The following is a 17,797-nucleotide window of genomic DNA, read 5'->3' as shown; positions in this document are numbered from 1 at the left end:
TAAAAATATTTCACGGTACTGATAGTTTTCCTTTAACATATGCTCTTAAAAAAGCGTTAATGTAATCCTTCAAACAGCAACGAGGCTTGAAAGGGCTTGCTTGAAACCATTATTGATTTTGAAATAGAATTGTCCCAACACATCGGGACCAAAAGTACGTGTACATTACATGTTACCTGGGAAGATTACTTAGTTGAAAGATATTTCAATCAAGTGTATATGATCATCACTTGTTCGATACCATGTTATGTTCTGTCTCTTGATGGTTCAGCATACATATAAGGGAAGTGGTAAGTAACCTTAATATTGAACATTGAATCTTTGTGACTTTTCTATTGCTTTGGTTGCTCTTTATAATTCTCTGCCAACATCTACCACGAGAAATTCTTTTCATTTCCAGCTATATCAACTTTCTCCCAGATCCTATACTGAGCAGTAAATTGTTATAGCCTAAAAATCAGACGTGTATAAAGATTACAAAAAGTGACAAAAGTGTGAACCCCACAAGAACCTTCACCCCATTCCCTGCCCCACCTGAAAAACACAGCTAGGCCACAAGATCATACGGAAACCTCTTTCAGCCACTAGTAAACCTGAAACTTTTCACTTTTTGGATTCTTGCTTTCCCTTCACATTCTTACTTGCAGTGCCTCACTCAACCATTTTCTACTTCACACCTTCCCTTCCTACTCACAACAACTGAACTACACGTACAAAACAAATTTCAGATATAGCATGTACCTGTTAAAACAATTATGTTGAATGCAAATTCTAGTGGAGATGGAGATGGCTATCCTGGTGATTGGATGCGTACTTGTAACACTTGTGAAGCAGCAGTTAGTAGACTCTACTGCCACACTCACTTAGCTTACTTCTGTGACAGCTGTGATGAACGTGTTCATGCTTACAATTCCATGGCCTTACCACATGAGCGCGTGTGGGTTTCCGCTGCATGTGAGAATGGACAAGCAACTTTCTCCTGCAACACTGATGCTGCATCTCTCCGCCTCAGTTGTGATGCTGATAAACACCTGGCCAACTTCCTAGCCCACCACCACCATGCTAGGGTCCCAGCACCTCCTTTCTCAGATCTATTCACTGCACCCTCGAGTACTTATCTGCCAGACCCCATGTTTGACACTGAAAAGGAAGTCACTGCGCCTACAATTGAAGTAGATGAAGATGAGATGGATTCTTGGTTGTTACTTGAGCCTGCTAACCATGACAACCAGATGAATAGTGGACACACATATGTTCAGGAGCTAGATGAGTCCTTTGGTATGGAATACAACTCATGCACGAAGCATGAGTGCCAAGATCAAAACAATCTGCAGCAACTACAATGCACTCATCGGGGAGACAATGGAAGCGATGGTGTGGTGCCAGTTCAGCCTTTTCAAGTGAAGGATAAAGAAGAACAGCAAAAACAACAGCAACAGCAAGAGAATGAATACTTTAGTAGGAAGTATGAAGCCTCAAAAGCTGCTTTCATTAACAACCCTTCAATTAGTCAGACCGTAAGATTTCTTATATTTACGTAAACACGAAACCATTATTTCCATTAGAAATTCTCTTAAGTTTATTAACTTGACGACTTCATGTACTTTTCTTTTTTCTTTTGATGGCAGTCTACTTTCTTTTCGTTAATGATCCTGAAAATTCCATATTGACTCTGTTCTCTGCGGGGCATTTAACTTAATTTTAGATTAAGGACTTGATTAAAGATACTCGGGAATCAACTTTACTTCCATGGTTCCAGGATATTTTTTTAGATCATCAGTTTCAGTGGCATATTAGGTTTAATAATCCCTTAGTCTTATGCTTTCCTCTAGAAACACCACCGAATTAAGTAAACAAGTAGAAGTTTTCAAAAGCAAGAAGGTATAAGACACAATGCTTCATAAACATGTTTACGAGAAATCACACCTATGAACAAAAAGATCATCTTACTTAATCTATCCTCCCTCTTTTACCAATCATGGCGTAACTTAATTGTATGAATCTCTAACATTACACAGTTCTATCGATCTTGTACTTTGTAAGGTTTTTCCATGCTGTTATGCACTATCTGCATAGGGAATGCTTCCATATTCCGAATATTTCCTATCGCAGGTAAGGTATTATATTATAGCTTCTATTTAATTCTAACTCCAATTCCAAATCCAGGTCCCCGTGTCTGGCATCTTACCAAAGGCAACAAGGGCTGACATCTCAAGTTCATACACCAAATATTCACAAGGGACGAATGACCTCTTCCCAAACTTTTCATTCTTCGTGCCCCTGCAATTCTCTCCAATGAACAGGGTGGCAAAGGTCCTAAGATACAGAGAAAAAAGAAAAGCAAGGAGATTCGAGAAGAAAATAAGATATGCCTCTAGGAAGGCCTATGCAGAGGCTCGACCTCGAGTCAAGGGCAGGTTTGCAAGGAAAACAGAAATGGATTTTGAAGTCGATGAGATGTTCTCAATAGAAGAGTATGGCTATGGCATTGTTCCATCATATTGAAAATAAGAGGAAAACAAATCACTTCTAAAGTTCTAATTAAGTGATGGGTTATGCATTAATTTATCTAGATTTGCCATTGTATCCCAAGTTGTTCGATATGTGGGGATAATTGTCAGTACTTTATGCAAATTCTTGTCTTTACCACCATTCTATACTCCTCTAAACTTGTGTTCATCTTGTTGCTACTGCAATACAAACAGACAAAAGAAGTTGTAAATGTTATCCTGAAACTTCCGTCCAACAAGAGATAAAGAATCAAGCATTGTACTTTAAGAAAAGCTTACTACACTTTATACCTTTCCGATGGTAAGATGTGCATAAAGCATAACAAATTTCACCCGCATCTAAAGAAAGGATAGAAAGGGTCCTAAGGGACAGGAATAATAGATCCAAAGCACAGCAGTATCTAGTGCCCACACTAAGTCTGTTCAAGCTTGAGTGAGTTTTCCAACTTTTGTTTTAAGTCTCTTATTAGCTGTTCCGTGATCACACTTTATTTACTTGAGTACCCATTTCTGCACGGCCATTGGTCAGTATTTACAGATCTAATATAACTCACACAAAGCTCTCAATCAGGACAATTTGGTTTATATCTACTTACTTGATTGTGAAGTAAATTCCCAAACAAAGCTAACATTCTTCAACTCCAAATACCAATTTCCTAGTCCATAACATTACCACAGAGCAAAAGCTGGTAATTATGAGTCTGTCTGATTCATGAGTGATGAGTACACACATGTATTCCTGGTTTTCTCTACTAGGAAAGTAACTTGATTTCCAAATATTTCCAAACTACTAACTTGTCAATTGCTAATAAACCAACTATCCAAGTCATGCCAATAGTTCACTCAGTGAATATTTATGCTCATCAAGTTGATGGCTGAATTCAGACAGATGCATGTATGTGAGGCAACTTTCCTAAGTCCTTTTAAAAAAAAAAAAAAACTTTTTCAGTATTCCAATTTCCGAGACCACTGGGAATATCAACTTGTTTCATTGTAGCCAAACTCGAATTCTCAATTTCTCATGTAGAGTAGGACGAATCAGTACTGGGGTGTCAAACTTCTGTGCTACTGAAGTATAACTTTGAATTCAGTGAATCATACTCTGGAACAGGAATAAGCAATGCTTTTAAGGAATTCATAAGCATAAATGAGATTCAGATAACACGCTCCTTAGAAAGGAATCATATAACCATGGTAAGCAGATCGGACAGATTTTCTCTTCAATAATAAAGGGAATATAGGATTTTGCCTTTATTTCTTTGTTAAATTACTGTAGCAAGGGGAAGAGGAGGGAATTCATTGTCGAATTCAAACTACTAACAAACTCCAAGTGCGTACATGCCTACTATTCATATATTCTAAGCCTACAGAATGAAATAAATTAACAGCATGTGACAGATGAATGAAATAAGGGCATCTCCAACTGCGAATATTACATCCATTGTAATTGAAAAATGTTGAATTGGCATATCTTACATCTGTTGTAGTTGGAAAATGTTGAATTGGCATATCATACATAATGTCTCATTTTTGTTCATTCATATTGGCGTATGGTAATGACGTAGAGTAGTAAATGTCACATCAATTGGGATGAAATTTTGTAACGTGTAGTACTACTCATTAATGTATGTTAGATAAAGTAATTTTAAGTCACTGCAACTACTAAATTCATGTGGAGAAATAGAAACAAAGCTCAACCACATGGAATGAAGTGGAATGAGAGGCTCTCCTAGAGGCCACGGTTGGATGGATCCAAATTTTCTTATACAACATTCAAAAAAAAAAAAAAAAAATTTACCAAAGCCGAAACTCAAATGTCATTCTTTTCACATCAAGTATCTATTGCAGTGTAACCATTGGCTTGCTTAAGTTCTTTTTTCTTTTTCCACTCACGAAAGTAACTTAATCTTAGATTCTTATTTGTTGTGAATGCTCATACAGCCCAAGCCACCAAAGCAGCCATCATATTCTCAAGTCTCAACAAAAGGGCAACAACAAAACAAAATGACATATTCTCCATAGATAATTTCTCACCACATGCTTCTCTCTCTCATTTCTTTTGGCTATGAACGCTTTTGTATTTTAATCCTCTTAGTAAGGGAAGAAATTTCAATGATAGGAGAAAGATATGAAAAGCATAAATCCTCAAAAAAAAAAATAAAAAATAAAGATCTATAATCAGCAGATGAGACAAGCTGGAGTACAAGTAATTTTACAACACATGGGCTCTCGTAGAGGCAATGTCAACCTGAAAATTGGTTTTTCTGAGTGTCAATCATCTTTATTGATGCCCAAGATGAGAATATGTTTATGCCTAACACATGATATGACTAAGACCATTAGAATAATTTGGAAATACATAGAGTAATGGTAGCCTAACTATATTGTTCAATAGTTTTTATTCGAGTACCCCACCGAACAGAACAGAATATCCGCAGAGATCTCTAAGGAAAAGAAAAAAAGAAGAAAAAAAGGCATTGGCAAATAATTTCAAGGGATTTGAATGCGTCTGTCTGTTAACTAGTGGAATTCATGTGTGCCTGCAAGGGTATAAGTAAAGAGAGGAGAAACTGAACTGTCCTGGAAACAACTCGAATGCCACATGGCTCAAGTTGTCAAGTGTGATTCCAAGAAACCACATCAGTCTCGCTAAAGCCCCCTTTTTATGTTTTCTTCTTCTGATCTCTAGACCAGGCTATAAAACTCTTTGAGATCACTCAAGTCATATTTTCCACTCAAACTGGGATGTTACGCATAGAAAAGAACTTACAAGTCAGAAAAGGTGGAAAAAAAAAATGCTGTACTTAAGGCAACATTAGATTTTCCTGATAGAACGGTCCGAAAATCCATAGGTTGAAGCTTAACAAAGATGTTACTTTGGTGTCTGTTAAACAATAAATTAGTAAGCAGGAACACTGTTGCCAATGAATTGTTCTTTTTTGTTCTTATTAACCTTCTACAGAACTTGAAATCATCGGAAATATTTTTGTCGGATAGAAAAAGATCAGAAATGGACATCTGCTGGGATTCAATAGATCCACTATCTAACAGATGATCGCTACCGGAGTTCCCTGATTTCCCCAGAGACCAGAAAATATAAATGTCGAATGAGACTCTGAAAAAAAAAAAAAAAAAAAAAACCTACACTAACCAGCTGAAAAAGGGAACAGAATTTAGGTCCCTTCATACAAATCCTAAAAGCCCCTGCATCAAACTCGTGGTCTTTCTCTCATATAGACCATTACAGTGGGAGAAGGGGTATAACGCCCTGTTTCAACACCTCATCTACTATAAAATGATGAAAATTTTTATTGAAGTTCTCATAAACAAACAACCCTAGTTGAAACTGTGAAAGTTTTGCCACCTGACCAAAATAGCAGTGTTAGGAAATGGATTAGCCTCGTTCAAAGAGGGGATATTCGAATTAGGAAATGGAACTAGGACATACTCTTCTAGTGCCCTCGGAATGCTTCAGAAAAACATCCCATGCAGACTACAATATTAATCAGCCAATTAGAACTTTCATAGATGAAATTTAATTCAAAGATTAAATTATATCTGCAGCTAGTAAGGCCAAAAAGGAAGTTGTGAAGTGGGGAGTAGACCACAAAAAATAAAAATTAGAATCACATAAAACGTATTTGTTAATCAAAGTTGAGCCTAGCAAGCCATTTGCCTTAGTTTTAATGAGATCGCATATATTCAATCTGATCATGAAGTTTTATTTTCTATTTCTTTTTTGCCTTAATTTTAATGAGATTTTATGTGTTCAAACTGATTCATGAAGTTTTAATTTCTATTTCTTCGGTTTAACAACACTAAAGCATCGGATTCTAATGCACATTTTCATATTCTTTTTCCATTTACATATCATGCGTCATCTGCAAAAGGTTCCAATTGATTGATTGTCTATGTATCTACGTTTGATAAATATTTGAGTTTCTAAGAGTTATTTTTTATTAGGTAAATTTTAATTCATCCCTAAATAGAATGAAAATCTTCAATTTATCCCCTAAAAATTTAAAAATCTTAATTTACCCTCATTTTTATTCAGAAGATGAGGACAAATGAAGGGCAATGTGATTTTTTTTTTTAAAGTCTTCTTGACAGTAAGTGAGATAAATCAATGTTTTCACACTTTTATAAAATAAATTGAAAATTATCATTCTAAGTAGAGGATAAATTGAAGTTTATCCTTTTTTTAATAATAAAGACATGTAACCTGTTGATATTGTAAAACCAGCAGAAAGTAAAAACCAAGCAATGAACCAAGTAGAGATTAATGTCCCTGAAATATTGTTGTTCCTTATGCAAAGTGGCAAGAATTGCTTTCATTGTCACTTTAATTGTTTTGAGAAATTCAAAGGTAAAAAAAAGACCAGAATAGTCTACATTGGTTCCAACAACAAACCCACTCAAAGACAATTCACCCAGATTTGAACGCGGGAAAAAGTAACAAAATGACGCATAAGCTTATGAAGTTGCACAAAACATGCTAAATGTAACATCTGTAAATTACAATTTTAACTAGTTTTCAATCATCTAAAGCATGGCATTTTGACGTTGGCTGGAACTTAAATCATGAATGAGGTCTTTCTGGAAGTTAGTACTTTTCAGCTCTAAACTCTAGTCTGTCTCATAGAACAATCGCCAATGTACACACCCCTTCAGATACAGAGTGATTTCATGATTTGCTATCTCTAAGTAGGTTATCTGTATCAACTTACACGTGGAAATGAGAACCTTGAAATAAAGATGAGCATGCCTCTGTTGAGGCCCATCTGCATGATGAAGGAACAAGGCAACATCAATCCAAAAATGGAGTGAAAATGAAAACTTTTTAAAAGAAAACTATTAACAAAATGGTCACACTGTGATTTCCCAGACACCTTGGCACAGCTATTTGTGGACTTTATTGATCTTCTGTGATGGTCAATCATCATGTTCATCCTCATCTTCAGAATCTAAGAAAATAAATAAATAGATTCATTCAGGATCACATCATCACAGCACCGGCGGAGAAAGCAATTTACAAATGGTATCTTTCTGGAAACTTCCTCTAAATGTACCGTAACACGAAATATGTGACCACTAGCTTCTCAACTGCGGGAAGCCAAAACATTATTTATTTGCAATATTACAATAATAAGAACACACTGTGTAAGTCCTACGAAAAATATTTTTCAAAAGAGTACACTGTCCTGGACTTCTAGTTGAGCAATGTTAAGAAAATGGCACCAAATTCATCATAATTGTCAAGCCCTCTCAAAGTGGCTTCAAATTGTTGGCTAATATTGTGCAATTGTTTGGTTACACCAAAAAATATGCCCCGGTTCTGGTCTTCTAAACCAGGGATATAATGGTCAAATAGTGCCATTATATCAATTCATGCTATTCCCAGTGGTCAATTTCATTGTTTGTGTCACTTGGTCAATGCTATCCGAAAGTTTTACCGTATGATTGATATAATTACAGAATTTTTAATGCCTTAAATCCAACCCATGTACTGAATCATGTTACATACCTGATCGGACGTCATCGCTAACCTGGCCTCTCGCTTGAATTTGTTTCACGACCATCCCAACCATTAACTTCCACCAATATATATGAAGAACAAGCAACCAGATTAGAAGAGTGTTGAAAAGATAATAACAAATGGGTCCATCCATCTGGTGGTTCTCCTTATTGAAGTTCAGAAGAACTTCATAGCTGTGATAAAGAGATAAAAAGAAAATGCGGAGATTATACTACTTTGAACCAATACGGACAAGGAATGCAAGAAATTTTTTCATGTAAACTGCATTGTACGGTAGAAGGTCACCACTGGCACTGGGCACATGTCACTCAACTACCAATATGACCATAAATGCTGATGGGTATACTAAATATTTGTCATGCCATTTGGATTACACAAGAGGTATGCCTGATGGTCTTCTAGTCCTACTAATTTAAATTAAATGAAGACAGTACATAAAAAAGAGAGTTACAAATCTTTCTCTATGATATAATCAATCAATCACAGCTGCATAAATTTAGATTGAGAAGAAGAAGCTGGCAAGAACTTGGATAACATTGTCGAGCTGCCTTAATAGAACAATGTTTACAAGTAAACCATACAGTGATCTTCTTGCTGAGTAATGGTTTCAAAAATTAGCTCAAGTAAATTTTTCTCTATTCTTTTAAGTATTGTATCTTCACTTTTCCAGAACTTCATTTGCAATATAGTTTAGGGAGGTTCATAAATCAGTCATCAAATCCTACTAAGAATGAGACTACAAGTAGTATCTTGTCCTCCAAGGACACTCAGCTACATTATTGTTTCCGATTCTGTGCTATTGTAAGTAAGATATATAAGATATTGAGAAATCCAACATGTATTAAGGGGTCTCTATTACGCTGGAGGCTGAACTTACCTTGTACTCCAAATTACCCAGAAAGGATAGTAAATTATGCGAAGTACAGTCCAAGAGCAAACGAAAACAATAAAAGATATGCTAGCTATCCATTCAATGCCGCTATATTTTGACATCTTCGCCACTTCTAGGAAAATATCACTAACATCATGTACAGCTAAAACAACTGAACCGACACGAGTGAACCTGCAAGAGGAAGAAGCAATCTTTACATGCCAAAGGCAGAAAGAGCATATTATTGAACAAAAACTTCAATTGATCATTATTAACAAAAATCAAAACATACATCAAAACTTAATATTGTTTTAGCATAATAGAAAACTGCAGAATTATACCATTGCAGTATTGAATCAGTCAACTTTCAAAGCTACCCAAAAATGAAAACAAGCTGCAAACTGAATCCTATTCCAATACCTTAATATGTAAGAAAGCACAATGAGAATTACAGTAGCTACATGATGAGCCATGGACACCCCAAAATCTGAACGCCGTGTTTCCCAAACGAGCAAAGCTAATATGGAGTATGCATAGAATCCACCAACATACATGTACAATCCCTTCAATTTCAATCTGCAGATCAAGAAAACTGCCAGTCAACTACTTTGAACAGACAAGAAATCCATCATAACTAAGAATATGGATTATGTAAGAATCAAGAACAACAATAAGCAATTTTGCTATTTCTGCCGTATCAAATAGCAGAGTAGAGCTTACTTTGTTTTCTGATAAGGCCAAGCCTGATTTCCAGGCCCCTCCCAAAAGTACTTTGTATTAGTGAACCAAGGTTCATCATAGGAAACAACTAGTGCCAAAAGTTCAGCAGAAAAGAAGTAAACACATTTCCATGCAGACTCCTTAAATTTATTGATTTTTTGCCTTTTAATTTGTGTCCCAAAATTGATTCTTGCGTGCCCCTTCCCAATAATCAGTCTTCTTGCTAAATTCTGCAACAAACATGAACAGATACTTCCTATCAAACAAGAGGATTTTGAGAAAAAGAGAAGTTGCAAAAAAGAAGATAACATGTCGAACAATGGACACAGAACAAATTGCAACTAGAAGAAAAAGACATGGAAACTAGAACATTAAACAGAAGCAAACTAACATATTTTGAAGCCATAAAAAAGATCAAATACAAGCAATGTTCAAATTCAGAAAAATAGAGTCTTATGTAAAAGTTTCAGTGCACTCATGAGTATAGATCCCTAAGGTTGAAACAGAAACAAACTTAGAAGTTATTATCCAGTCCAAGTAAGACAGTGAGGTGATATTCCTGCTGAAAGATTTTCCAGACCCTTGGCTGTCTGACATTGCAACTTGGTCATGGTAGCAATGTGCATGAGCACGAGTCCGTGAGCATGAGTGTTTAGCTCGATCCTTCAGTTAATTATATTGTTCTACTATGTGCACTAATACTTTCATCAGAACATGCTCCATTTTCAATTATAGCAAGTTTTAAATAAAAGCTTGTACATTAACTTCTACACCCATTCCTCTCCTGCTTTTAATCTTAAATCTGTGCCAAATACATTACACATGCACATTTCAAATTTATCTTCACAGTCTTATAAATTTATATCCAAAGTAACATGGTTTTGAAATTTCAAACATTCATCCACACAATATTACACTTGTCGCAAGGATGTGAAAATTTATTTGTACGGATAATAGAATAAATATACTTGTGTGTATGGATTAAGAATATATATGTTTTCAAATTTAATCTGATTTCTACGATTCTATATATAATAAATGAAAATCTATTCTAGATCTTGCCTCCAAGAAAAAAATAGTGCTTAAAGGATCAAAATGCCAGGACCAGTTTAACAATAATACAATTAGCTTTTTTTTTAAAAAAAAAAATTAACATTCAAGTTCATAAATTATGAAATTTAAAAAAGAAAATCCAGAAACACAAATAAAATAAATGATACCTCAAATACACATTTGTCTAAAACGAGCCTAACAGTAGGAAAGAAGATGGCAAAGAATGGCAGTGCCAAAAAGTCTCTGGCCTCTGGGTATGATTCGTACTCCCAATTGATCACGAAACTGGAAATTCCCAAAATAGCCATTTGGAGCGCGGGAAAGAATTTGATCAATTCAGAAAGGAAGAAGGAAGAGAGAGGATCAGAATCATTTTACTGGGAATTTTCAGAAAGAAAGAAGCCAGACATTTCTTTACTTTTGGTGACGATCTTTGGTGGACAATGTTGTTACACGAGGGTTCTTTTAATTGGCAGTTGCAGAAATTCGGCGGTACACTTTCTGACAGTTATTAAATATCCTAACCGTTTTTTACCCGACCCGAAATTTGATGACCCACATTGCATATCCGGTCAGATGCTTTAAGGCACAATCTGATCGATCAGTTATTCAAAATATAAACACATGTATAATTACTCCCTGGTTATGTTATCGTCACAAATGACTGTAACATACATTGTGAATCCTAACTGCATATATTTGTTATGTAGTATAGAGATCTGCTTCCTCTTACAAATATTTGGAGAGATTATCCGCATTTGTTGAAGGAAAAATGTTTTGAATTCCCACAGAGACTCAAATCATTTAACCTAAACTTCGATGAGGCAACAAGTCCACCATTTAAACCAAGACCTTAGTGTTAGTGGCTTCTTTATCACCTTATTATTGATGGAGATACCTTGTTTCCAATATTAACCCAGTACAACAAACAAACACATCGAGTACAGCTCGACTAAGAGTTACCAAATGTGCCTGTGATGGAAAGCAGAACCAATTCTCACATAGCCTGTCCAGCTCCTTCAGCAATTCAACTTTGCGGGAAAAAAAAAAAGGCACATGCATGCATCCTTCATATTGCTAATTAATCATGGACATAGTCATATTGCTAATTACGGTTACGATTCTTTGGATTGTTGCCAAAAATCATTAATTACAGAACCGGTGAAGGAATAACTTATTATCTGATACTCGCTAGGATATGCATACTGATATATAGTCATATAATAAGGGCGCCAGAGATGAAGATGGAAACGGTCCAAATAATATGAAGTCTCCTAATTAATCTGTCCCAAACATACAAAATGCACACAACTTACTAACAAAATTATGAAACTGTGATTTCCCAAACACTCAGCACAGCTACTTAATAATCTTCTCTGGTGGTCAATCATCATGTTCATTCTCATCTTCAGAATCTGGAAATAATAATAACGATAACAATCAATAACCAAATTCAGCATCACAGCACAGTTGGAGAAAGCAGTTTACTGATGGAAATCTTTCAAGAAACTTCATCTACATGTACCACATCATGTAATGAAATGGTGTTCCTTACCTGACCGAACATCATCGCTAACATGGCCTCTTGCATGGATTTGTTCCACGACCATCCCGACCATTAAACTCCACCAATAAATATTAACAACAAGCAAGCAGAACAGAAGAGTATTAAAAATATAATAATAAATAGGTCCATCTACTGCATGCTTCTCCATGTCCAAGGTGAGAACAACTTCATAGCTGTTATGGAAAGAACAATGTTAAGTGGAAAGGAAAGGCAGGGACTATTTGCCTTGGTAGGTTAATCTAGAACGATCTCATTATGAATGATCTCAAGCTACATCAGTGATTATTGTTGCTATTATAATATATGCTAAAGGATGAAGTTACCTTGTACTCCGAAGAATCCAGAGAGGATAGCAAATTATGCGAAGTACAGTCCAACAGAAAACGAAAGTGGTGAAAAATATGCTAGAAGTCCGCTCAAACCCACCATATTTTGACATCTTTGCAACTTCTAGGAAAACATCGGTGGCATCGTGTAAGGCTAAAACAACTGGAGCAACACGAGTGAACCTTCAGGAGGAAGAGGTCATCGTAAAGATGCAAAAGAGGAAACAGCATATATTAGATAACTAAAATTCTAATCAATCATTGTCAACCAAAAAAACAAATCAGAGTCATCCAATTATACATTTTTTGAATCAGACAAGTTTCAAAAGAGAAAAGAAGCAGCAAACTGAAGCCTCTTCCACTACCTAAATATGTAAGACAATGCTAGGAGAATGACAGTTGCTATATGGTGAGTCATGGACACCACAAAATCACTACGCCGCGTTTCCCAAAATAGCAAAGCAAGGATTGAGTATGTGTAGAATCCGGCAGCATACATGTACAATCCCTTCAATTTCAATCTGAAACTCAAGAATAGCTCCAGTCAGCTATACAGCTATACGAACATTGATTTAATCATGGGAGGAGATCAAGAAACAACAATAAGCAATATTACTACTTCGGCGATACTAAATAGCAGAGTAGAGCTCACTTAGTTTTCTGATCAGGCCAAATCTGATCTCCAGGCCCTACCCAAAAGTACTTAGTGTTAGTGAACCAAGGTTCATAGCGAGAGACAACTAGCGCCAAAAGTTCAGCAGAAAGGAAGTAAACACATTTCCATGCCGACTCTTTAAATTTATTGATTTTCTTCCTTTTAATTTTTGTCACAAAATCATTTCTGGCATGCCCCTTCCCGAAAATAGTTCTTCTAGCTAAAATCTGCGACAAACATGAGCAGCTACTTCCTGTCAAACACGAGGATTTTGATTTTTTTGGGAAGATAAATGTTTCAAAGGACAAATTAACTTTGTCAAAACTCAAAACGATAGATACTGAACAAATTGGAAATCAAAAAGGGAAAAAAAAAAAAAGAAAGGAGTTGAACATTAGACAGAAGCAATCAAGCACTTCCAAAGTTGTAGAAGAGCAAATATAAAATTATAGTGCACTTGGATATTTACATTACAGGTCACAACAAGAAGTGAGGCAAAATTGAAACCAACAAAAAACCCAGTAATTAATACGAACAAAATATGCATACACTGGTTATTAAAATGATACCTCAAAGAGGAATCTGTCCAAAAAGAGCCTAACTGCAGCAAAGAAGGCGGCAAAGAAGGGCAGTGCCACAACGTCTTTGGCCTCAGGGAATGACTCGTACTCCCAATTGATCACCAAGCCCGATCTGCCCAAGATGCCCATTTGAAGCTCCTAAAAGAAGTTGATAATTAATTCAAAGAAAAAGAAGAAGAAAGAAAGCATATCAGTTTAATGGGGTTCAAGGAAAAACAGACATTATCTAGTCAAATGGCGATTCGTTGAAAAATGTTTCATAAGAGTTGTCTAGTTGGAAAGTGCACAAAGTTGGCGGCAGACTTTGGACTGTTATGAAAAACCAACCCGACCCGACCGTGGCGAAAACACCGGACCGTTTATACGGGATTTCTGCAAAAAAAAGATATTTATTTATATATAAAGTGAAGATTCAAATAAGTGAAAATAAATACAAATTGCCAGAAATTCGGAATCTTAGGCTAGTATCAATTACGTATTATATAACTTACATCCTCTCGTCATGCATTATTGATTATTCCTTCTTTTCGTTCTCAACCATGTGCATTAATTCCAACTTCCAAGTTGATTTCATAGTTGGAATTTATTCTTTTAAAAGGTAAATTGTGACAAAGAGTCGTAATACTTGTCCATCATCAAATGATATCATTTACTCAGCCATTAGGCCTTCTGAGGTCAGCGGTTCAAACTCCCACAAAAACATCCTGGAGCTAAAAGTTAAAAGTTACAACTGTCAACCATTTCTATTCCGTTGGAAAAGAGAAATTAATGTCGCCTGCAAGCGGTGCTGATTCAGATTCCAATTACCGGCAAGCCTGCATTGGAATTTCACCACCACGGCAGTACAGCATCTATGATTTGCTTTGGAATCTATAACCGCACCATGCATGTGGGAAGAGAATAAGTAGGCGGAAAGGAGATATTTAGTTTGACAAATGGCACAGAGAGCGAATCACGAGCCCCCGTATCCCTTGATAATATTATATTCCGTTGCTACTTGCTTTATTCATTTAATGCTAACTGGAGCTATATATATTGAATTCGAAAAGATGATAAGTGTATCAAAAAGATTATATGCTACCAAAAAGCAAGGTGAAGGAATTTGTGCCCCTCGGCAATTTGGTCAAAATATCCCTCCCATTCGTTTGGAACTTTATATAACGATACATGTAATCAAAGAAATGTTATTCTTATCTTGAAAAAAAAAAACCTGTCACCCTTTCGATCATATGCTATTTTTAATTAAAGTTTTTTTTTTATTACATGAGACTATTGCTCCGATTACAACTCATATTACATGAGAATATAACTGATATGTACAAATCAGATTATAACTGGGACCAACATACATCAAAGCTAATGGAGCGCTGCCCAGATTTTACTCGAGGGATGTCTACTCCTCGCACTGGGGTAAGGTAGCAGATTGCCTTCACTCAATTTTATTTGAGGAAGGAAACACCCCCACATGCATTGTGGGGGTTCGAACTGCTGCTCTCACCACTCGGCCAAAGGCCGAGTGGCTTTATTTTTAATTAAAGTTCAAATAAATTAAATGAGTTTTATCTTTACAGATTTGAGTTAGGTAATACGACAACTATTATATCAATTATCATATGAGATATTCCTAATTTTAATCTAATAATTTTTTTTTAATTTTACCTTTTATCCTTCTATGATTTTCATAATATTTAGTTACTCCCTTAACGTCAATCAAAATTTTACCTAAAAATAAAGATTTTTAAATTTAAAAAAACAATTGGACAAAATATCATATCATATTTTGTAATATTACTGATTAGGAACTACTTTTTAAATAATAATAATAATAATAATCTGTTTTCTTTTATCCTTACTCATAAATCAATATATTTTCTTAATAAAAATTTATATCACGATGATAAGATATCAATCTGGGAGAGGACATCAATGTGGAATTAAGTAATGGATGATGATGAAAGGTCTCTAATTTGGTGCCTTTACATTCCTAAGTTATTTTTATAGGAATCGATTAAACAATATTTTCAACATCCTGAAATCCGGATAATATAATATAAACACTAGATCACTTCTTTGCACTTTCATAATTAATTAATGATTATCATTAGGGAATTTAATTTGGAACCAAAACATAATTTTCACCACCTCCACTTGAATAATAAATAAATCAACCCACATGCATGCTTGTGAAAAACAAGATCAAAAGCATCCACAATATTGATTTCAAAAGAATTAAGGACACTTTTGCGTAATTTAAACAAAAGTAGCCATGAAATATATCTTATTGCGGGTATTATCCAAAGTTACTCATATAAATTCATTGATCGATCCCCATTTCTAACTCAGGAAAGAAAGAAAAAAAAAGTTAAAATACTCAAAGCTACAAGCACATAAAGATTTGAGAGAAAAGAAAATGAGACATGTTGCAACTGATTTAACGGCGCCCAGCGGGGCTGGGCTGGTACAGTGGAACTCTCCGCTGCCGTACATGTTTGGAGGTCTGCTGCTGGTTTTTGGTGTCATAGCTGTTGCTTTAATGTTTCTTGCTTGCTGTCACGACAAGTCATCGATAACGGGGCCATCGTCCGGTGATCAAAAAGATGAAAAATCTGCGGAAGCGATTGATCCTCCGGCGGCCCTGGAGCCCAAAATTGTTGTAATCATGGCTGGAGATGATCACCCTACACGTATAGCAAGGCCTTCTGCTTCTACTAGCTAGCTAGCTAGCTGTGTTCAGCTAGTTTGATATATGTATCTCTTCCTTTGTTTTTTGGCTGCGAGGAGTTAGGGAATAGGGACAGTGACAAATTTTCATTTTCTAAGACTATACAAGCAAGTTCCCCTCTTCTTTTTCTAAATTACTGTAAATTTCAGATGAAGAACTAAGGAATGAAACGCCGGCCACGAAACTGAATCATTTAATTTTAATTTTCAGTTGAACTTAAGAAAACGTAATAGCCAATTAGTTACTGTTTATTTTTCGTTCTGAAAAGGCTTTGGAGAGATTCTCTCTATATCTAAAGTCTAAATAATTAAGAAAATGATCATAAAAGTAATTAAGAAATCAAATTATGCTGTTAAATATTTGATTCAGATAGGAATTGAATCAAGTGATTATCAACATTCTCTCTTGATTCAAATTTTTAGTGAGTAATTAATACTCACCTGGATTGGTGACTACCAAACTAAAAATATAAAAATATAAAAGTAATTAAATTTTAACCATGCACTATTATCAAAAATATATATAACACTAAGTAAAATATCTTTAAAAACTCAATAAAACTCAGATAAAGAAAACATTATGATCTCTTCTTTTTTTATATTTATAATCATACAAATAACTGAGATTATAACTTTACATTAAATTCTTGGGTAAAAGCTCATTTAGTCCCTGTATTTTAAGATTAGTATCCATTTAGTCCCTATATTTTTAAAAATGCCTCGAAACATCTCTGTCGTTAAAGTATTGATACCCCTACGTTACTTTTTATTTCTTTTGGCTTATTTTTACAATATTAAACTTTTATAATAATTTTTTTGTTTGGACATTAATAAAAAGAAAATAATTAAATTACCAATTTAACCCTAAAAAATAAAAAAAAATATATTATATTAATTTTTAATTGTCAAAAATCAAATTGTTACTTTTTATTTCTTTTGGCTTACTTTTACAATATTACCCTTTTATAATAATTTTTTTGTTTGGACATTAATAAAAAGAAAATAATTAAATTACCAATTTAACCCTAAAAATAAAAAAAATTATATTAATTTTTAATTGTCAAAAATTGTATGCAAACTACCAAGTGTGTAAATGGTGCATGCAAAAAAATTAATATAATTTTTTTTTATTTTTCTAGGGTGAAATTGGTAATTTAATTATTTTCTTTTTATTAATGTCCAAAAAAATTATTATAAAAGGGTAATATTGTAAAAGTAAATCAAAAGAAATAAAAAGTAACGGTAGTGGTATTAATA

The 17,797-nt window shown here is 34.8% G+C and overlaps 4 protein-coding genes across 6 annotated transcripts; 2 read left to right on the top strand and 2 right to left on the bottom strand.

Moving 5' to 3' along the window:
- Positions 1–566: 566 nt before the first annotated feature.
- LOC102609317 (zinc finger protein CONSTANS-LIKE 2-like) lies at positions 567–2,948 on the top strand. The gene is made up of 2 exons (XM_006485668.4): positions 567–1,517; positions 2,167–2,948. The coding sequence occupies exons 1-2, from the start codon at positions 756–758 to the stop codon at positions 2,503–2,505; spliced, it is 1,101 nt and encodes a 366-aa protein (XP_006485731.2). The 5' UTR covers positions 567–755; the 3' UTR covers positions 2,506–2,948.
- Positions 2,949–6,783: 3,835 nt separating this feature from the next.
- Positions 6,784–11,568, bottom strand: LOC102608738 (ASC1-like protein). Its single transcript, XM_006485666.4, has 7 exons — positions 10,858–11,568; positions 9,638–9,867; positions 9,338–9,493; positions 8,924–9,109; positions 8,035–8,219; positions 7,400–7,474; positions 6,784–7,291 (listed from the first exon to the last, which is right to left on the bottom strand). Exons 1-6 carry the CDS (start codon positions 10,996–10,998, stop codon positions 7,443–7,445), a joined length of 930 nt encoding a protein of 309 aa, XP_006485729.1. The 5' UTR covers positions 10,999–11,568; the 3' UTR covers positions 6,784–7,291; positions 7,400–7,442.
- Positions 9,719–14,182, bottom strand: LOC102609029 (ASC1-like protein). 3 transcript variants are annotated; one of them, XR_008053533.1, is made up of 7 exons: positions 13,808–14,034; positions 13,236–13,465; positions 12,949–13,104; positions 12,581–12,766; positions 12,246–12,430; positions 12,007–12,105; positions 9,719–9,867 (listed from the first exon to the last, which is right to left on the bottom strand). XR_008053533.1 is itself a non-coding variant. In XM_052438539.1 (7 exons), exons 2-7 carry the CDS (start codon positions 13,946–13,948, stop codon positions 12,074–12,076), a joined length of 930 nt encoding a protein of 309 aa, XP_052294499.1. In that variant the 5' UTR covers positions 13,949–13,957; positions 14,041–14,182; the 3' UTR covers positions 11,791–12,073. The 3 variants fall into 3 exon arrangements, 2 of the variants coding, with proteins under 2 accessions (XP_052294499.1, XP_006485730.2); XM_052438539.1 differs by lacking the exon at positions 9,719–9,867 and adding an exon at positions 14,041–14,182 and having other exon boundaries at positions 11,791–12,105; positions 13,808–13,957; XM_006485667.4 differs by lacking the exon at positions 9,719–9,867 and having other exon boundaries at positions 11,791–12,105.
- Positions 14,183–16,229: 2,047 nt separating this feature from the next.
- LOC102608445 (protein GLUTAMINE DUMPER 4) lies at positions 16,230–16,535 on the top strand. The gene has a single exon (XM_006485665.3). It carries the CDS (start codon positions 16,230–16,232, stop codon positions 16,533–16,535), a length of 306 nt encoding a protein of 101 aa, XP_006485728.1.
- Positions 16,536–17,797: the final 1,262 nt, after the last annotated feature.

Source organism: Citrus sinensis, chromosome 3 (assembly GCF_022201045.2).
Source record: "Citrus sinensis cultivar Valencia sweet orange chromosome 3, DVS_A1.0, whole genome shotgun sequence".
Taxonomy (NCBI): domain Eukaryota; kingdom Viridiplantae; phylum Streptophyta; class Magnoliopsida; order Sapindales; family Rutaceae; genus Citrus; species Citrus sinensis.
This window is presented reverse-complemented; position numbering and strand designations above follow the sequence as displayed.